This window comes from Hypanus sabinus, chromosome 26 (genome assembly GCF_030144855.1).
Source record: "Hypanus sabinus isolate sHypSab1 chromosome 26, sHypSab1.hap1, whole genome shotgun sequence".
In the NCBI taxonomy this organism is placed as follows: domain Eukaryota; kingdom Metazoa; phylum Chordata; class Chondrichthyes; order Myliobatiformes; family Dasyatidae; genus Hypanus; species Hypanus sabinus.
This window is the reverse complement of record NC_082731.1, coordinates 2220227-2242314: the sequence shown is the minus strand read 5'-3', so window position 1 is coordinate 2242314 and position 22088 is coordinate 2220227. Positions and strand designations below refer to the sequence as shown.

The 22088-nt window shown below is 48.0% G+C and overlaps 1 protein-coding gene across 1 annotated transcript in view; it reads right to left on the bottom strand.

Annotated features, from left to right (window-relative positions):
- The window catches only part of LOC132381762 (calpain-8-like), a 284308-nt gene that overhangs the window by 81497 nt on the left and 180723 nt on the right, over window positions 1-22088 (bottom strand). Inside the window, exon 2 of the mRNA XM_059951334.1 lies at window positions 20583-20652. Coding sequence (XP_059807317.1) covers window positions 20583-20652 — 70 coding nt within the window. The remainder of the gene's footprint in view (window positions 1-20582; window positions 20653-22088) is intronic.

Here is a 22088-nt window from a genome sequence, read left to right as displayed (position 1 = left end):
TCATTCTTTTATCACTAAAATGGATTATAATCTGCTTGCTTCAATGCTGCTACCCATGGGAGTTCACTGTGAACAAAATGGCTGCCAGGTTACCCACCTTACAAGAGCAAAAAAAAACACCATGGAAGTGAAAGATTTATTCCTCTCTCTCAACTTTTTCCAATATTTATTTCCTATAGTGGGGAGTCTAGGACTAGGGGGAACAGCCACATAATAGGAGGACCAGTTGAGATGTACCCCATGCTACCGTGGGAGGCGAGGGAGGAGATTTCTAAGCCTCTGGCGATGATCTTTGTATCATCAATGGGGACAGAAGAGGTTCCAGAGGATTGGAAGGTTGCAGATGTTGTTCCTTTATTCAAGAAAGGGAGTAGAGAGAGCCCAGGAAATTATAGACCAGTGAGTTTTACTTCAATGTTGGTAAGTTAATGAAAAAGATGACAAGTGGTGTGCCTGAGGGATCTGTTCTGAGATCCCTACTCTTTGTGATTTTATAAATGATCTGGATGAAGAAGTGGAGGGATACTGATGACACTAAATTTGCTGATGACACAAAGGTTGGGGGTGTTGAGGACAGTGTGGAGGGCTGTCAGAGGTTACAGCAGGACATCAAGAAGGTGCAAAACTGGGCTGAGAAGTGGCAGATGGAGTTCAACCCAGATAAGTGTGAGGTGGTTCATTTTGGTAGGTCAAATATGGTGGCAGAATATAGTACTAATGGTAAGACTCTTGGCAGTGTGGAGGATCAGAGGGATCTTGGGGTCCGAGTCCATAGGACACTCAAAGCAGCTGCACATGTTGACTCTGTGGTTAAGAAGGCGTACAGTGTATTGGCCTTTATCAATCGTGGAATTGAATTTAGGAGCCAAGAGGTAATGTTGCAGCTATATAGGATCCTAGTCAGACCCCACTTGGAGTACTGTGCTCAGTTCTGGTTGCCTCACTACAGGAAGGATGTGAAAACCATAGAAAGGGTACAGAGGAGATTTACAAGGATGTTGCCTGGATTGGGGAGCGTGTCTTATTGAGTGAACTCGGCCTTTTCTCCTTGGAGTGGAGGAGGATGAAAGGTGACCTGATAGATGATGAGAGGCAATGATTGTGTGGATAGTCAAAGGCTTTTTCCCAGGGCTGAGATGGCTAACATGAGAGGATACAGTTTTAAGGTGCTGGGGAGTAGGTCCAGAGGAGATGTCAGGGGTAAGTTTTTTTATGCAGAAAGTGGTGAGTGCATGGAATGGGCTGCCAGTGGTGGAGGCAAATATGATAAGGTCTTGGGTAATTCTAGTTAATTTCTAAGGTAAGGACATGTTTGGCACAACATTATGGGCCGAAGAGTCTGTAGTGTGCTGTAGGTTTTTGCTTTCTATGTTTCTATGACATCCCTTTAGAACACAGATGAGAAGGAATTTCTTTAGCCGGTGTGGTGAACTACATTTACCTGTCAATAAAATTGATGCACCATCAATAACTCACTCTGAGACGTAAGGCGAGATATCGGCTTTTATTGACTGGAAGTTTTAAAACATGGCAACCGTTTTACGTCCGGAAAGATTGGATTTGGACCCCCAAGACCCTGAAGCAGCTGTTGCTTTTGAACTCTGGCTTGCATGCTTCCAATCATACTTGGAGGAGTTTCGTGCAACTGAACCCGCCGTTATGCACAGAATTCTCCTCTCGAGGGTCACCCCAAAAGTTTATTCATTCATCAGAGACCTGCCGACCTACGAAGGGGCACTGGACGCCCTCAAAAGACAGTACCTGCGGCCGGTGAACACCGTCTATGCAAGACATCGTTTAGCTACCTGGTGACAGCGGCCTGGAGAATCAAGCGCCGAGTTTCTCCAAGCACTACAGACACTCGTCCGAGCTTGTGACTGCAAGACGCTCACGGCAGAACAGCATGCGGAGCTACTAGTACAGTAATGCCTTTTTTACAGGACTGAGGTCAGTGTACGTGTGTCAGAGGTTGCTGGAAAAAGCCGATCTTACCTTACGCTTGGCGATCGAGACGGCCGACACTCTGGAGGCTGCTCTGAACAGCGCTGATGCTGTCCAGCCGCGCGATTCCCCGCCGGTTCCGTGGACACCTCAGACCCCGCCGCCGCCGGTTCCTGCGAGCGAATTTGCCAACGCCGCTGCCAATCGCGATTCCACGAGCTCCCCGAACCCGACCATGGCTGCGGCCCTTCAGAAGCCTGTGCTGTGTTATTTCTGTGGAGTTGGTAAACATCCTCGAAAACGCTGCCGGGCGCGAGAAGCGACCTGCTCCAGCTGCAGAAAGCGGGGCCATTTCGCCAAGGTCTGTAAGTCTAAACTACGAGTGGAGTGCAGCGCTACGGGTGAGACATGGGGGCCGCCATCTTGCATGCCCGGATGTGGGCGGCCATCTTTGACGGCGGCAGCATGCCCCGCCCCTGACCCGTGTGAGACGTGGGGGCCACCATCTTGCATGCCCGGATGTGGGCGGCCATCTTTGACGGCGGCAGCATGCCCCGCCCCCGACCCGTGTGAGACGTGGGGGCTGCCATCTTGCATGCCCGGATGTGGGCAGCCATCTTTGTTGGCGTCACCATGCCCCACCCCCGACCCGCCGGTGTTTATCGGGTACCAAGACGGCAGTTCAACTCTGGCCACCGTAACCCTCGACCAAAGCGCCCCACACCAGCTTGCAAGGTCAATGATGGACATCCTGGTGGAGGGGCACAAGACTAGATGCCTGTTTGATACGGGCAGCACTGAGAGTTTTATTGACCCGGACACAGTGCAACGCTGCGGACTCGTAACACGGCCAGTAAGTCGAAGGATCAATTTGGCTTCTGGGTCGCATTCCACAGACATCCGGGCGGGTTGTGTAGCGACATTGGTGGTGTAAGGCACAGAATATCGGAACTTTGCACTACTGGTCATGCCTAAACTGAGCGCACCTTTGCTATTGGGGCTGGACAAATCGAAAGTGTGACTATGGCATATGATGGGCCCCTCCCACCACTCACTGTCAGGAATCCTCAGTTTGGTGGGACTTCATCACTACTGACCACACACACACACCGGCCCACACATCCCACCCAGCACCATGCCGACAGCTGCGCAGCCGACACCACTTGCAGTCTCTCCACCCTCAAGGTCCCTCCCCCACTGCTGTTCACCAACCTGACCCCCGACTTTAAACCTGTGGCAACTAAAAGCAGGAGGTACAGCGCGGGGAACAGGGCCTTCAATCAGTCAGAGGTGCAGCGGCTGCTCAGGGAGGGGATCATTGAGCCAAGCATGAGTCCTTGGAGGGCCCAGGTGGTTGTTGTTCAGACTGGGCAGAAAGATAGGATGGTCGTGGACTATAGCCAAACCATCAATAGGTTCACGCAGCTTGACGCGTACCCCCTACCCCGCATCGCAGATATGGTCAACCAGATGGCTCAGTACAAGGTGTACTCGACAATAGAACTGAAATCCGCTTACCACCAGCTCCCCATCCGCCCAGAGGACCGCCCCTACACCGCCTTCGAGGCGGGCGGCCGGCTCTATCACTTCCTGCGCGTCCCTTTCGGTGTCACGAATGGTGTCTCTGTCTTCCAGAGGGAAATGGACCGGATAGTGGACCAGTACCAACTGAAGGGCACATTTCCCTATCTGGATAACATCACCATCTGTGATCGCGACTGGCCGGATCACAACGCCAACCTCCAACGATTTCTCCAAGTGGCCGAAGCTCTGAACCTTAGTTATAACAGGGACAAGTGTGTGTTTGGAACCACCCGCCTCGCTATCCTTGGGTATGTCGTGGAAAACGGGGTCATTGGCCTTGATCCCGACCGTATGCGCCCCCTGTTAGAACTCCCTCTTCCCACCACTCTCAAAGCCCTCAGACGGTGCCTGGGTTTTTTTTCCTATTACGCCCAATGGGTCCCCCATTACGCAGACAAGGCCCGCTCCCTGGTCAAGTCTACCACTTTTCCCCTCTCTGCTGAGGCCTGCACAGCCTTCAGCTGCATTAAAGAGGACATTGCCAAAGCTACAATGCATGCAGTGGACGAGACCATTCCCTTCCAAGTAGAGTGTGACGCCTCCCATTTCGCTCTGGCTGCTACCCTCAATCAGGCAGGCAGGCCAGTAGCATTCTTTTCTCGTACCCTCCAAGGCTCTGAAATTCGGCACTCCGCGGTGGAGAAAGAAGCCCAGGCCATAGTGGAAGCTATTAGGCACTGGAGGCACTATCTCGCCGGCAAAAGGTTCACCTTGCTGACCGACCAACGCTCGGTTGCGTTCATGTTCAGCAACCAACAGCGGGGCAAAATCAAAAATGATAAGATTTTGCGGTGGAGAATAGAACTCTCCACCTACAACTATGATATTCTGTACCGGCCTGGCAGACTCAATGAGACCCCTGATGCCCTATCCCGGGGAACGTGTGCTAGCACACAGCTCGACCAGCTGTACACCCTTCATGCACAACTTTGCCATCCGGGGGTCACCCGATTTTACCATTTCGTGAAAGCCCGGAACCTGCCGTACTCCCTGGAGGACATCAGGACGATGACCAGGGATTGCCAAATCTGCGCTGAGTGCAAACCGCACTTCTACCATCCTGACACGGTGCAACTTGTCAAGGCCACCCGCCCTTTTGAACGACTGAGTGTTGACTTTAAGGGCCCCCTTCCCTCCACTGACCGCAATGTCTATTTTCTCAGTGTTATCGACGAGTACTCGCGGTTCTCCTTTGCCATTCCCTACCCCGACACCACTACCACGTCTGTCATAAAAGCCCTGCGCCAGCTCTTCACTCTGTTCGGATATCCCTGCTATATCCACGGTGATAGAGGGTCCTCCTTTATGAGTGACGAGCTGCGCCAGTACCTGCTAGCTAGGGGCATTGCTACTAGTCGGACCACGAGTTACAATCCCCGGGGCAATGGACAGGTGGCGAGGGAGAATGCCACAGTGTGGAAGGCCACACTTTTAGCCCTTAAGTCAAAAGGGTTGCCGGTCTCTCGATAGCAGGAGGTCCTCCCTGAGACACTCCATTCTATCCGCTCTCTGTTACGTACGTCCATCAATGCCACCCCTCACGAATGCCTATTCTCTTTTCCCAGGAAGTCTGTCACTGGGACCACCCTACCAGTTTGGTTGACGTCCCCAGGTCCAGTGCTGCTCCGGAAACATGTGAGGAGCAATAAATACTCCCCGCTGGTCGAGAGGGTTCACCTTCTATATGTGAACCCCCAGTATGCCTACGTGGTCTTACCTGATGGGTGGGAGGACACGGTCTCCGTCCGCGACCTGGCGCCCGCAGGTGCAGCAGACCACTACCCTGAACACTCTCCGGTAACTATGAACCCTGTACCCGAGGTGACACCGCGCACACCAGGCCCTACACAGACTCCTCACGACACTCATATACCGGGCGTTCTGTACGCATATATACCAGGTGCCTCGCACATGCGTGAGGGATCACTGACGCCTAGTGGGCTGGAACCAGCACAACCTCCGTCTCCTGTGCAATCACCACCGCCGGCACCTGTGGAATCACCACCACCGGCACCTGTGCAATCACAGCCGGTGCTACGTAGATCGCAGCGACAGATTCGACCACCTGATAGACTTAACCTGTAAGAAACTTCGCCACATGGGGACTCTTTTAAAACAAAGGGGGGGGGGGTGAATGTGGTGAACTACATATACCTGTCTGTACATGCCCCCTGCTGACTGCTCCTGTGGCTCCTCCCACAGACCCCTGTACAAAGGCGATCGAGGCCTGAGCCCGGCCTCTCAGTCTCCAGGATGTAGTATGGTGGTCACTCACTGTTTGTTCCTTCTTCCAGTCAATAAAAGCCGATTTCTCACCTTCACGTCTCAGAGTGAGTTATTGATGGTGCATCAGCCGGAAGGTCATTAATCTGTGGAATTCATTGCCACGGAGGGCAGTGGGTATATTTAAATCATAATGAATCAAGGACAGTGGATGCAGACAGACCAATTGACTTTGTTCTTGCCCTGTGCTTGAAGGAGATGGAGGCTGCCAGTTTGTGAAGTTGCTCAGTAACTTTCATCTTATGGAATGTTTGAGGACGCTTGCTCTGGGATAATATGAAGAAGTGAATATGGACACAAGGAGTTTCTGCGATTGACCTGCTAAACCTGAGACCATTGTGTATGATGGGAGGCTTGCAGTAGTTATCTTGGTCCAGAGTCTGAGCAATCTAGTTTGAAGCAGAGTCGAAGAGAACGAAGAACCAATAATGACCAGATGTCACTTGTGGAAGAAAGATAACAAATGGGTGCCGGCTCAGACTAAAGCCAATAAGACTTATTTCCACTTGGCATAATTTACTTATTATCATTTAATTATTTCTGGTTTTATTTTGTTATATTTCTACACTATTCTTGGTTGGTGCAACTGTAACAAAACCCAATTTCCCTCGGGATCAATAAAGTATGTCTGTCTGTGATCGGTCAGTCAGATAACCCATATCCAATAACACTGAAATGCAACATTTGTCCATGGAGGGTTAGGAAAACAGTAAGTGTGCAAAGAGGTATCCAGTTGAGTAAATTCACGTGCTCTTCCATTATTCTTCTTGGTAATTACAGATTCTCTCTATGCCTTTCTGATCATTATTACTAAGGGGTTGACCTTTGTAACAATAGGTTTTTGATTAGTAAGGGTGCCAAAAGTTATGGGGAGAAGGCACGAGAAAGGGGTTGAGAGGGATAATAAATCAGTTATAATGGAATGGCAGAGCAGACTCAGTGGGCTGAATGGCCTAATTCTGCTGCTATGTCTTGTGGTCTTACAGTTTTTCATCTGTACTCCTGCTTATTTCCAGTTTGCTTTAGAATTGCGCCCTATAGCCTGTGGTACATGGGTCCCAGTCATTCCCAGCTCTGGCTATGTACAGGACGTGAGTCTCTGAAATATTACCCCACAGTCACGGAGTTCATTCATGGCAGAGCTCAATGGGGATTTGGATGTTAAGGAATGGGGGATGTTAAGTGAGACCAAGAGAGTGGTGCTGAGAGATTGCAGGAAGTAAAAAAAAAACCCCACAGATGCCAGAAATCTGAGATAAAAACAAAATATGCTGTAAATGCTCAGCAGGTCAGATAGCAGCTGTGGAGAGAGAAGCTGAATTAATCTTCATCAGGGCAATCAACCTTTGACCTGAAACATTAACTCTATTTCTCTCTCCATCGATGCTGCCTGACCTACTGACTGTTTTCAGCACTGTTATTTTTTTTCTGAAGGAGGGCTGTATTGTTAGAGAGACAGCCCTCAGATGTAGGAAATACCAACCCACATCTACACCCTAACCCTTCCACTGGAATCCAGCCTGTAAATAATACCACAAACATACACAAAATCTCAGCTGAAAAGTCAACTGTTGATTCCTTTCTCTGGATGCTGCCTGACCTGCTGAGCTCCTCCAGCATTTTGGTGTGTTGCTCTGGATTTCTGCATATTCACAATCTTGTGTTTATGACAAAAAATGTGCTGTTTGCAACACCTTGCTGTGTAAAAGATTCTTGATTTATAACAGTGACAATACTTCCAGACCACAGCACTGCTTGTGAAGCAGTTTGAGATATTTTCAGGTTATAAATGGAAATAAAGTGCTCCCCAGTGACGGGAACAAAGAATCTTGGCATTGGTGTTCTCATGGATATGTGGGGCCAACTGAAAAAAAATAATCTGCTCAGTTTTCCAACATTTCTACTTTCCAAATTTAAGGACATGAATCCTTTAAAAGACCAACATTTGACCATATGGGTTTCACGACAGTTAGAATCCTACGCTCATACAGAGTCAAACACTCATGCATCACACTCAGTACACAAACAAATACACACAGGGAGCGTTATCCTTAACATCCGGACAAATCCGAATAGCTGGAATGGAAACAGATGTTGCATAACTGTTATACAGGAAATACAGGTGACAGATACAGAACAGAGACTCATCAATCTTCATAAAGTTTGATGACCCTGAAAAAGGTGCTGTCGTTACCAGAGATGTTTATCAGGACTTACAGAGTAATCAGAATCAGCTGCAGAAGCAGCTGAGGATGAGTAAAGAAGATTAATTTGGATGTGTGACCAATTGTATTTCGGGAAAACAAATCAGTACAGGACTTTAACATGGAATGTTCAGACCCTGAGGAGTGTGGGTGAGGAATGGAGGCCAGTGACTAGCGGGGTGCCTCAGGGATCTGTTTTGGGCCCAATGTTGTTTATAATATACATAAATGATCTGGGTGATGGGGTGGTAAATTGGATTAGTAAATATGCCGATGATACTAAGGTAGGAGGGGTTGTGGATAATGAGGTGGGTTTTCAAAGCTTGCAGGGGGATTTATGCCGGTTAGAAGAATGGGCTGAATGTTGGCAGATGGAGTTTAATGCTGAGAAGTGTGAGGTTCTACATTTTGGCAGGAATAATCCAAATAGAACATACAGGGTAAATGGATTGAGGAATGCAGTGGAACAGAGAGATCTAGGAATAACAGTGCATTGTTCCCTGAAGGTGGAGTCTCACGTAGATAGGGTGGTGAAGAAGGCTTTTGGAACGCTGGCCTTTATAAATCAAAGCATTGAGTACAGAAGTTGGGAGGTAATGTTAAAATTGTACAAGGCATTGGTAAGGCCAAATTTGGAATATTGTGTACAGTTCTGGTCACTGAATTATAGGAAAGATATCAATAAATTAGAGAGAGTGCAGAGACGATTTACTAGGATGTTACCTGGGTTTCAGCACTTACGTTACAGAGAAAGGTTGAACAAGTTAGGTCTCTATTCATTGGAGCATAGAAGGTTGAGGGGGGATTTGATTGAGATATTTAAAATTTTGAGAGGGATAGATAGAGTTGACATGAATAGGCTGTTTCCATTGAGAGTAGGGGAGATTCAAATGAGAGGACATGATTTGAGAGTTAGGGGGCAAAAGTTTAAGGGAAATACGAGGGGGTATTTCTTTACTTAGAGAGTGATAGCTGTGTGGAATGAGCTTCCTGTAGAAGTAGTAAAGGCCAGTTCAGTTGTGTCATTTAAGGTAAAATTGGATAGGTATATGGACAGGAAAGGAGTGGAGGGTTATGGGCTGAGTGCGGGTAGGTGGGACTAGGTGAGATTAACAGTTAGGCACGGACTAGGAGGGCGAAATGGCCGGTTTCCATGCTGTGATTGTTATATGGTTATATGGAACATTTTGGAGAGAATGGTCAGACCCTGTGGAGTGTGGGTGAGGAATGTTTCACAGTGTATTGTCAGGCCATGAGGAGTGTGGGTGGGGAATGTTTCATAGTGAATGGTCAGACCCCGGGGAGTGTGGGTGGGGAGTGTTTCAAAGGGAATGGTCAGGATGTCAGGAGTGTGGGTGGGGAGTGTTTCACAGGGAATGGTCAGACCCCGGGGAGTGTGGGTGGGGGATGTTTCACAGCGAATGGTCAGACCCTGGGGAGTGTGGGTGAGGAATGTTTCACAGGGAATGGTCAGACCCTGGGGAGTGTGGGTGAGGAGTGTTTCACAGTGAATGGTCAGACCCTGGGGAGTGTGGGTGAGGAATGTTTCACAGGAGATGGTCAGACCCTGGGGAGTGTGGGTGAGGAATGTTTCAGAGGGGATGGTCAGGACGTGAGGAGTGTGGGTGTGGAGTGTTTCACAGGGAATGGTCAGACCCTGCGGAGTGTGGGTGAGGAATGTTTCACAGGAGATGGTCAGACCCTGGGGAGTGTGGGTGAGGAATGTTTCAGAGGGGATGGTCAGGACGTGGGGAGTGTGGGTGAGGAATGTTTCACAGGGGATGGTCAGACCCTGGGGAGTGTGGGTGGGGAATGTTTCATAGTGAATGGTCAGACCCTGGGGAGTGTGGGTGTGGAGTGTTTCACAGGGAATGGTCAGACCCTGGGGAGTGTGGGTGTGGAGTGTTTCACAGGGAATGGTCAGACCCTGGGGAGTGTGGGTGGGGAATGTTTCACAGGGAATTGTCAGACCCTGGGGAGTGTGGGTGAGGAGTGTTTCACAGTGAATGGTCAGACCCTGGGGAGTGTGGGTGAGGAATGTTTCACAGGGAATTGTCAGACCCTGGGGAGTGTGGGTGAGGAGTGTTTCACAGTGAATGGTCAGACCCTGGGGAGTGTGGGTGGGGAGTGTTTCAAAGGGAATGGTCAGGATGTCAGGAGTGTGGGTGGGGGATGTTTCACAGCGGATGGTCAGACCCTGGGGAATGTGGGTGAGGAATGTTTCACAGGGAATGGTCAGACCCCGGGGAGTGTGGGTGGGGGATGTTTCACAGCGAATGGTCAGACCCTGGGGAATGTGGGTGGGGAGTGTTTCACAGGGAATGGTCAGGATGTGAGGAGTGTGGGTGAGGGATGTTTCACAGGGAATGGTCAGACCCTGGGGAGTGTGGGTGGGGAATGTTTCACAGGGAATGGTCAGACCCCGGGGAGTGAGGGTGGGGGATGTTTCACAGCGAATGGTCAGACCCTGGGGAATGTGGGTGGGGAGTGTTTCAAAGGGAATGGTCAGGATGTCAGGAGTGTGGGTGGGGGATGTTTCACAGCGAATGGTCAGACCCTGGGGAGTGTGGGTGGGGAATGTTTCACAGGGAATGGTCAGACCCCGGGGAGTGTGGGTGGGGGATGTTTCACAGCGAATGGTCAGACCCTGGGGAGTGTGGGTGAGGAATGTTTCACAGGAGATGGTCAGACCCTGGGGAGTGTGGGTGAGGAATGTTTCAGAGGGGATGGTCAGGACGTGGGGAGTGTGGGTGAGGAATGTTTCACAGGGAATGGTCAGACCCTGGGGAGTGTTTCACAGGGAATGGTCAGACCCTGCGGAGTGTGGGTTAGGAATGTGTCACAGGGAATGGTCAGCCCCTGGAGAGTGTGGGTTAGGAATGTGTCACAGGGAATGGTCAGACCCTGGGGAGTGTTGTTAAAAGAGAGGTCTAGGGATACACAACATTGTTCCTGTAAAGGGACAGATTCAGATTTATCATGTGCATGGAAGTAGTGTAGGATAGATTTACCAGCATGTTGTTGTGACTCCTGGTTCTGATTTATGGAGAGGGGTTCAGATATCTTTTTCTGGAGTGCAATAGAAAATGGGATGATTGTGTTGAAGTGTATGAAATCATGAAGGGTTTTGATCAGGTCACTGCACATTGAGCTTTTCCTAGAGTTGGAGAATGAAGAACTAAATGTTTAAGGTGAGAATAGATTGGGTTCATAGTTAGAAGAGGAGCAACTTTTTCACCCCGATGGTGGATTGTTTATTCAGTTGGCTGGGGACATTGTTGTGGCAGCAACATGAACTGCAAAGATATTTGGCATGTTCATGGGGAGTGGGATTAAGAGGGATATGGGCCAGACTTAGTCGTGGGACTAGCTGGGTGGGCACTGTGGTCAACACAGTGGACTACTTCCTCCAGTTCTCTCTCCCAGTGTGTCCTGTCTTTGTGACAATGATCTCAATTCTGATCCAATACTTCTGTTGCAAAGGAATGTTGTTTATCTTCTGCTTTTGAGTCTGTGACTAGGCACTCAAAGGGCAGGGCAGAATTGATTAATTATAAAGTTCTCTTTGTACTTTTCCATCACACACTCCCGGAGAGGGACATCCAAAGTTAGATACATTTTTTGGTCTTGTTTGTCTGGTGGATTAGGAGCTCCTTTCCGGGGAACACGCTAAGACTGTAGTGCGATGTTAATACGCAGCAGCCTCTCCGGACTCTGGATTGGGGATTGCCAAACGTTATGTGGATTTTCTAGTGTAGTCTGTTTTGTCATATGCTTTTGTGATATCATTCTGGGGGAACGTTGTCTCATTTTTTAACTGCATTGCATTTGTGGTTTCTAAATGACAATAAACTGAATCTGCTTCTGAATCTGAATAAGTCTCCTCTACATTGCCATTTGGTCTACTAATGGGTCCCGGACCCAGACATTGACTGGTTTCTCCATCCACAGATACTGCTGGACTGCCTGAGTTCTTCCAGCACTGCTGATTTGATTCAGATTCCATCATCTACAGGATACCCTCTCCATTGAACCATCTCACACTCCCATGGCAGGGACATCACAGATTCAAATCAAATTGCAGCTACTGTTGAGCAAGAGGTACAGAAGTCTTAAGTTCCACATCACGAGGAACCCATCCAACTATTGGGTTCTTGATTCAATCTGCACTGCTCTATTACCTTAGCATAGTAATATTAATATCACATTGACCACTTCGTATTATGGACTTTTTTGTTCAAATTGCGTTCTTTCTTCTATAATTTACACTCAGTGGCCATTTTCTTTGGTGCCAGACAGTGGTCTGAGTATCTCAGAAGCTGCTAATCTTCTGGGATCTTCACACACAATAACCTCTAGAGTTTACAGAGAATGGCATGAAAAATACAAAACATCCAGTGAGGCAGTTCTGTGGGTGGAATCTTCTTGCTAATGATGATATCAGAGGAGAATGGCCACATTGGTTCAAGCTGACAGAAACTCAAAGTCACATAATTAGTTAAATGGAGATCACCTGTGTACAGTCAAGGAGTTTCAATTGATTGTGGTAAAAATACATGTGTATCTGGAAGGTCCAACTGCTGGTGAGTCAGTATCCTGGCAAAAGCTACACCATGAAGACAAAAGAACACTCCAAGCAACTCCACAAAAAACAGTTATTGAAAAGCACAAGTCTGGAGATGGATACAAGAAAATTTGCAAGTCACTAAACACCCCTAGGAGTACAGTTAATTCAATCATCAAGAGATGGAAAGCACAGCTGTAAATCCACCTGCAGCAAATTGAGTGACCAAGCAAGAAGGGGTTGAGATTGCAAGGGGAGCAAAAAACGGAGCTGGAAAAGGGCATGTGAGAAAGGGTACTGTCACAATTGTAATGGGAAACTTCAATATGCAAAGGGATTGGAGAAGACAGGTCGGTGTCAGATTGCAAGACAGGGAATTTGTTGAATGCCAACAAGATGGCTTTATAGAGCAGCTTTTACTGGAGCCTACTCGGAGAAAGGCCATCTTAGATTGGCTGTTGTGCTTAATCCAGAATTTATTAGGGAGCTTAAGGAAAGGAACCCTTAGGAGGCAGTAGTCATAATATGATTGAATTTGAGAAGGAATTTGAGAAGGGGAAGCATAAATCACGAGTATCAGTATGGCAATGGAATAAAGGGAATTACAGTGGCATGAGAGAGGACCTTGCCCAGATTGATTGGAGGGGAATACTGGTGGGAATGACGGAAGAGCAGAGGTGGCTGAGATTTCTGGGAATAGTTCACAAGATTAGATACATATGTCTCACAGAAGAAAGCATTCACAAATGGTAGGGGTAGGCAACCATGGCTGACAAGGGAAGTTAAGGTCTGCATAAAAGCCAAGGAAGGGCATAAAAGTAGCAGAAGTGAGTAAGAAGGTGGATGACAGTGAATTTTTTAAAATCCAGCGGAAGTCAGCTAAAAAGCCATAAAAGGTGAAAGATGAGCACCCCAGCGGCTGTCCCCCTTGACAATAAATATTCCTGTTTGAGTACTGTTGGGGGGGGGCAGCCTACCTGGGGGAAGTGACAGTGGCCGTGCCTCTGGCACAGAGTCTGGCCCTGTGGCTCAGAAGGGTGGGGAAAGGAAGAGGAAGACAGTACTGATAAGGGACTCTATAGTTAGGGGGTCAGACAGGTGATTCTGTGGACACAGGAAAGAGGTAGTTTGCCTCCCAGGTGTCAGGGTCCGGGATGTTTCAGATCATGTCCAAGATATCCTGCAGTGGGAGGGAGAACAGCCAGAGGTCGTGGTACATATTGGTACCAATGACATAGGTAGGAAAAGGGAAGAGATCTTGAAAGAAGACTACAGGGAGTTAGGAAGGAAGTTGAAAAGCAGGACCTCAAAGGTAGTAATCTCGGGATTACTGCCTGTGCCACGCAACAGTGAGATTAGGAAAAGAATGAGGTGGAGGATAAATGCATAGCTGAGGGAATGGAGCAGGGGTGGGGATTCAGATTTCTGGATCATTGGGACCTCTTTTGGGGGTGGGTGTGACCTGTACAAAAAGGACAGGTTGCACTTGAATCCCGGGGGACCAATATTCTGGCGGGCACGTTTGATAGAGCTGTTGGGGAGGGTTTAAAGTAGTTTGGCGGGGGGGTGGGAATCAGAATGTGAATGCAGGGTTTAATGTACAAGGACGAGGGCATGATGCTAAGAGTTCTGAGTTGATGAGGAAGGACAGGCAGGGGACAGAACATAATTGAAGCCAGTTAAAGGGGTTGAAATGTGTCAATTTCAATGCTAGGAGTATTAGGAACAAGGAGGATGAACCTAGAGCATGGATTAGTACAAGGAACTACAATGTTGTGGCCGTTACTGAAACTTGGATGGAGGAAGGGCAGGATTGGATGATGCAGGTCCAGGGTTCAGGTGTTTTAAAAGGAATAGGATGGGAGGTAGAAAAGGTGGGGAGTGGCATTGTTGGTCAGGGATGGTATCATGGCTATAGAAAGGGAGGACGCTGCAGAGGGAGTGTCCACTGAGTCGGTCTGGGTGGAAGTCAGAAATAGGAAGGGATCAATCACTGTACTGGGAGTAGTCTATTGGCCCCCAAATAGCCCTCGGGACACCAAGGAGCAGATAAGTAGGCAGACTTTAGAATGGTGCACAAAATACAGGGTAGTTTTTATGGGTGATTTCAACTTCCCTCATATTGACTGGCACCTCCTGAGTGCAGGGGGGATATATGGGGCTGAATTTGTCAGGTGTTCAAGAAGGATTCCTGACACAGTATGTGGACCGGCCGACGAGAGGAGAGGCTATACTGGATCTAGTTCTGGGTAATGAACCTGGTGTAACAGACCTCTTGGTGGGGGAGCATTTTGGTGGGAGTGACCACAACTCCCTTAGCTTCAGCATAGCTATGGAAAAGGATAAAATCAGACGAAATGGTAAAGTGCTTAACTGGGGAAGGGCTAACTTTGAAGGGATGAGGCAGGAACTAGTGAGAGTAAATTGAAAACAGATGTTCAAAGGGGAAAGCAGAGAAGTAATGTGGGAGAAGTTTAGGGACCACTTAAGCTGGGTTCAGGATAGGTTTGTCCCACTGAGGCAAGGGAAAAATGGTAGGAAAAGGGAAACGTGGCTGATGAAACACGTGAGGCAAATCATCAAGAGGAAAAAGGAAGCATATGTTAGATATAAGAAGCAGGAAGTAGGAGAGCTTATGAGAACTATAGGGTAGCCAGGAAGGAGCTAAAGAAAGGAATTAGGAGAGCATGAAGGGGGCATAAGAAGACCTTGGCATGTAGGATTAAGGAGAACCCCAAGGAATTCTATGCATATGTGAAGAACAGGAGGATGATGATAATAAAGAGGGCAACATGTGCCTGGAGGCGGAGAAGGTTGGGGAAGTACTGAATGAATACTTTGCTTCAGTATTCACATGTGAAAAGGATCTTGATCAGGGTGAGGTCGAAATAGAGCAGGCCTGTGTGCTGAACAATGTGGAGATTACGGAAGAAGAAGTGCTGGATCTTCTTAAAAATATCAAGATCGATAAATGGAGAGAAGATTCAAACATCATACGTGCAAAGGAACTTAGGAGTCCTCGTGCAAGACTCTCAGAAGGTTAATTTACAGGTTGAGTCTATAGTAAAGAAGGCAAATACAGTGCAATAAATTGCAGTGTTCAAATGTGCAAAGCTGAGAGAGACCTATCCACATAGGCTTGAGTCTATAATTGCTGCCAAAGGTGCATCTACTAAATGCTGACTTGAAGGAGATGAATACTTCACAAGATCACAAGACAAAGGAGCAGAAGTAGGCCATTCAGCCCATCAAGTCTGCTCCGCCACTCCACCATGAGCTAAACTATTCTCCCATCTAGTTCCAATTTCTGGCTTTTTCTCCATGTCCCTTGACTTTTCCCCAGTTCCTCTCTCATACCACTGTAATTTCCTTTGTTCCACTGAAATATCGATATACCTGATACCAGCTGCTCCTTTTCAAATTTGAAACTGAACTCAATCATATTATGATCACTACTTCCAAAGGGTTCCATTACCTCTAGTTCCCTAACCGCCTCAGGTTCATTGCACAGCACCCAATCCAAAACAGCTGATCCCCTGGTGGGCTTATGGACAAGCTGCTCCAAAAAGCCATCCCGTAGGCATTCTACAAACTCCCTCTCCTGAGATACAGTATCTTCCTGACTTTTCAATCCACTTTCATATTAAAATCCTCCATAATTATCTTGACATTTTCCTTCTGACATGCTTTTTCTATTTTCAGCTGTAACTTGTAGTCCACATCCCACTTATAAAACACAAAATAATAGATTACGTATTTGCAATCACTTTGTAGAGATCTGTTTTCACTTTTACACTGAAGAGTCTTTTTCTGCTGTTCAGTGTCAAAAACAGCTAGGGTGATGCCCTTTGACCTAATGCTGCATGCTGAGAGGCTGCCTCTGGGGCTGCCCTTTGGCCTAGTGCTGTAGACATACTACTACAGCCTGCTACTGTACCATGAGACTTACGTGTTCTCCTCCGGCTTACTTCCAACAATACGTGTGGAAATGTTTAAAGAAACCATACCCATTAGAATCGGCCATAAAGAGGGTGCATGTAAGTGGGGTTGTTGCTCCCCAGATGGACGGCTCTCCGTGTTGCATAAGTAAAGAGTCTGCTGAAGAATACCTGGGTCTGACGCTTGTGTGGGAAAGGAAATTCCCTACCACTCTGGATGAAGATCCAGATATTCACCATCCTCTGGTCTCTGCGCGTCAATAAGTCCAACATGCTTTGAGGCAAAAATTTGGCCTCTGGTTGGGTTTTGTGTTTTCAATGTCTGTGTGATGTGGGAAAAAAGGCATTACTGTATCCCAGTCTCTGCTGATAGCACAGAACATCAGTCCTGTGTCACCCCTGTTATGATCCCAGCCCCCTCCCTTGTGAGAATTGCAAGAGCACCCGTCGAAAGGGGGGGGGGGTCAGTAGACCCAGTCGGAGAGAGAGAGAGAGAGAGAGAGAGACGTGCCAAATTGCAGATACCACCAGGGATACAGAATAAAGACAACAATGACTATTGTCTCATGGAGACCACATGAAAAACCCTTGGGCAAGGTGGGCTGGTTGAGAGAGAGATTGCATCATCCCAACCTGATTGACACCTGCGACCCCGTGAGGAAGTATAACAGAGAGTCTCAGGGGGACAGCCCCTTCAGACGCACCAAGAAGACACGAGAGAGTGTTCCCGCAGCAGCGGGAAGCCATTCTGAAGGAAGCCATGTGCGTTAGATTCCGGGATTGGAATTTGTGGCTGGAATCACAGAAAACCGCTTTAACTAACATCGGGGAGAGAAAACCAACGCTCCCCCGATTTCACAGAAGATTCATCGAGACTCGGCAAGTTCTTTCTCTTCTCCCCCCAATCTCTCTCTCTTGGTCGCCCCACGTGAAACCCAGCGATTTTCAAAGGGCTGAGGCCGGCAGCCTTCTGAGTGACTTTTATATTTCCAACGGACAATCTATTAACCCCTAGACACCAGCAGAGCTCACTTCTTAATTGATGATTATCACTATACCCGCGCTTTAGATTGAATGTTGATGATGTGCACTATCTGAATGTATGTATTAACCCTACTTTTGTGTCCCTTTATAAATAAAAACGTTTGAAAATAGTGACACCAGACTTCAACAGACCTCTCTATCTTTGCTGGTAAGTTATCCAGTTACGGGATACATAACAATTGGGTTGCTCGTCCGAGATTTGACACCAAATTAGGAGGCCAGTGAATCGGGCTTGTAAATCAAAAACTTGAATCTGGTTATGCGGGTAGCCAGACGGGAAACCAGCAAAGATGGACGTGGGTGAATTTATGGAAAACCCGATGCTAGACGCGGCCACCAAATCAGACTTGTTAAATTTGGCAAAGGGGTTGAACCTCACAGAAGTGAGGTCGTCCATGAAAAAGCGGGAGGTACGAAGGGCCATAACTCAGTATTACGTTGGGAAGAATGTGTTTGAAGATGAGGTATTGGAAGATATCCCTGACAAAGTACCATCAAGTGGGACGGTTCAGTTAGAGGTGGAGAAATTAAAGTTGGAACGTGAACTTAAGTTAAAAGAGCTGGAAGTGGCAGAGAGGGAGAGAGCTGTGAACGAGAGCAGTTTAAATCTGGCCAGTTTTGATTTGGCCGAGACGTCTTTGCTGACCTTGTGCCACGAGGGTTCCGAGGGTGGTAAGACGGAGAGTAGTAAAGTGAAAGGGGGTAAGGGAGAGGAGATAGATCTGCCTTTAGCAAAGAGAAAGGTCCTAAAAGTAGGAGATAAAGATGAGAAACAGATAAAGCTGTTGAAAGGTCCAGAGTTGGACATGGATGATCTGTCTGGTTTGGCAGAATTGTTTGAAGAACTTGAGAGTTCTAAAGGTGTTACCGATAACGAGAGGAGGGCAGTCCTAGATGGAAAGGATACCCTTGCCTCGAAGGAGTCTGCTGAAAAGGCCGAGGAGGTTGTTTCAGCTCGCAGGGTTGCGCCTTCCCCGGGTGGGAGCTGCCCAGAGAGTAACTGGGAGGATCGGGGGAGGTTAGAATTTGAAAAAGGTACGGGTGTTGAAAGCCTGGAAGAGGCCAATGTCCCGTTTGAGTGTGTCCGAGATGGGGATGCATGTGGTGCTGAACCTGGTAACGGAGCTCAGAAGAAGTCTGAGATATCTGATCCAGTGGAACGGGGCGGCCGTCCTTGTGGGTCAGATGGACTCGGTTAACCTTGGTAACCGGGGAAAGTGTGAGTTCCCTGGCGTCTGTACTCGAAGGAGTGTTCAAAGTTAATGCAGAATTTAAGAATGGGGGGGGGGGGGGTGAGGATTGTTGGCGAAAAGTCTGTAGTTTCCAAATCGAAGGAAGAAATCTTAAACCTGGCAGATCGCTCACAGAGTGAGCCGGGGAATAGTGGGGCCCCCCACTCTATTGTTATGCCAGGATGGGGTGTGAAAAGGCTGCCTTCGACAGGCTACTTGAGCGAAGAGTACGAATCAAACACCAATAGCCTGAAGGGGACTGATAAAAGGGTCAGCCACCTGGGTAAAATCGAAGAGTTGGGTGAAAAGGGTCTAAGTCTGGGGCATGGTGTTGCTAAAATAACCCCGATGAGCGGGGCGGGCGGGAGTTCACCACGCAAAACTACTCAAGTTCCCCACGGGGGGGCTCGCCGGAAAAGAGGCGACGGTTAATGGAGATGCCATTGTTAGACAGCCAGGCAGGTTGAACAGGTTTGCGCCAAAGCCTGTGAATAATAAAGACAGCCCCTTTGGAGACCTGCCGGTTAAGTTAAACGACTGAAACGATTAGTAGTCGCGTAAACTTTTGTAAATGCACCTAAGCTAAGGTCACACCTCCTTAGTTTTGTTGCTTAGGAAAAAAATTATATAGGTGGTTATTGAATTGAAGTCTGATGTACGGTTCGCAATGTTAAGATATTAAAGAAAGGGACACTGTAATCGTTAACTATTTAGATACTGACTTGACTGTATAACGGTAGTATTTTGAGAAAAGAAATACTTGTGTATTGTGTTAGATCCAAAACTCCTGTAAGACTGTGTACCACTCCGTTTTAACCGCTGGTAAAACGTCTTTTTAAGAGGGGAGGTGTTATGATCCCAGCCCCCTCCCTTGTGAGAATCGCAAGAGCACCCGTCGAAAGTAGACCCAGTCGGAGAGAGAGAGAGAGACGTGCCAAATTGCAGATACCACCAGGGATACAGAATAAAGACAACAATGACTATTGTCTCATGGAGACCACATGAAAAACCCTTGGGCAAGGTGGGCTGGTTGAGAGAGAGATTGCATCATCCCAACCTGATTGACACCTGCGACCCCGTGAGGAAGTATAACAGAGAGTCTCAGGGGGACAGCCCCTTCAGACGCACCAAGAAGACACGAGAGAGTGTTCCAGCAGCAGCGGGAAGCCATTCTGAAGGAAGCCATGTGCGTTAGATTCCGGGATTGGAATTTGTGGCTGGAATCACAGAAAACCACTTTAACTAACATCGGGGAGAGAAAACCAACACTCCCCCGATTTCACAGAAGATTCATCGAGACTCGGCAAGTTCTTTCTCTTCTCCCCCCAATCTCTCTCTCTTGGTCGCCCCACGTGAAAACCAGCGATTTTCAAAGGGCTGAGGCCGGCAGCCTTCTGAGTGACTTTTATATTTCCAACGGACAATCTATTAACCCCTAGACACCAGCAGAGCTCACTTCTTAATTGATGATTATCACTATACCCGCGCTTTAGATTGAATGTTGACGATGTGCACTATCTGAATGTATGTATTAACCCTACTTTTGTGTCCCTTTATAAATAAAAACGTTTGAAAATAGTGACACCAGACTTCAACAGACCTCTCTATCTTTGCTGGTAAGTTATCCAGTTACGGGATACGTAACACCCCCTTAACACAAAGGCAGTCCTGTACATCCAACCTGTGCCCCTGCCAAACAGGACGCCTGCAGAGAAATCTGAAAGACCCGTCATGAATTTGGTTTCTGTTAATGTCCCACGAGCAGATGTCACCAGACATCTGGAAGACTCACCTAGTCTCCCTTGCACGATATCAGTGGTGCTGAATGAGTTGACGAAGAATCGAGGATTTGCAAAGAGTTCCTGGAACAGAAAAAAATCATTCAGTTTACTACAGGAATGGTCCCTGCAAATATTGTCAAATATAGAGAATCCTAAATATTACTGAATCTTCAAATAATTTATAGGACAAATGCGACTCACTCACCCCCAAGTACAAAATGACACACTCGCCTTCCCTGAAAATATTAACACTCTCTCTGGGACACTCTGTAAACACTGATACGCTCCACAACACCCACTGTACACACCAGTGGTACCCCCATACACAGCAACGCCCTACTCAGGACACCCTGTACGCAACAACACGCCACCTGAGACCCCTGGTACACACTGACACGGAACCCAGGACCCCAGGTAAACACTGACACACTCCCTAGGACCACTGTAAACACTGACAAACTCCCCGGGACCCCTGTAAACACTAATACACAAACTGGGACACCCTGTAAACACTGACACACTCCCTGGGACCACTGTAAACACTGATACACTCCCCGGGACTGCCTGTAAACACTGACACAACCCCGGGACCACCTGTAAACACTGATACACTCCCCGGGACTGCCTGTAAACACTGACACAACCCCGGGACCACCGGTAAACACTGATACACTCCCTGGGACCACCTGTAAACACTGATACACTCCGCGGGACCGCCTGTAAACACTGACACAACCCCAGGACCACTTGTAAACACTGATACACTCCCTGGGACCACCTGTAAACACTGACACAATCCTGGGACCGCATGTAAACACAGATAAACTACCTGGGAAGCCCTGTAAACACTGATACACTCACTGGGACCGCCTGTAAACACAGATACACTCCCTGGGACCACCTGTAAACACTGACAAAACACTGGGACCGCCTGTAAACACTGACTCAACCCTGGGACCGCCTGTAAACACAGATAAACTACCTGGGAAGCCCTGTAAACACTGATACACTCCCTGGGACCGCCTGTAAAAACTGATACACTCCCCGGGACTGCCTGTAAACACTGACACAACCCCGGGACCACCTGTAAACACTGACACAACACTAGGACCGCCTGTAAACACTGATACACTCCCTGGAAAGCCCTGTAAACACTGATACACTCCCGGGGACCACTTGTAAACACTGATACACTCCCTGGGAAGCCCTGTAAAGTCTGATACACTCCCTGGGACAACTTGTAAACACTGACACAACCCCGGGACTACCTGTAAACACCGATACACTCCCTGGAAAGCCCTGTAAACACTGATACACTCCCAGGGACCACTTGTAAACACTGATACACTCCCTGGGACCGCCTGTAAACACTGATACACTCACTGGGACTGCCTGTAAACACTGACACAACCCCGGGACCACCTGTAAACACTGACACAACCCCAGGACCACCGGTAAACACTGATACACTCCCAGGGAAGCTCTGTAAACACTGATACACTCACTGGGAAGCCCTA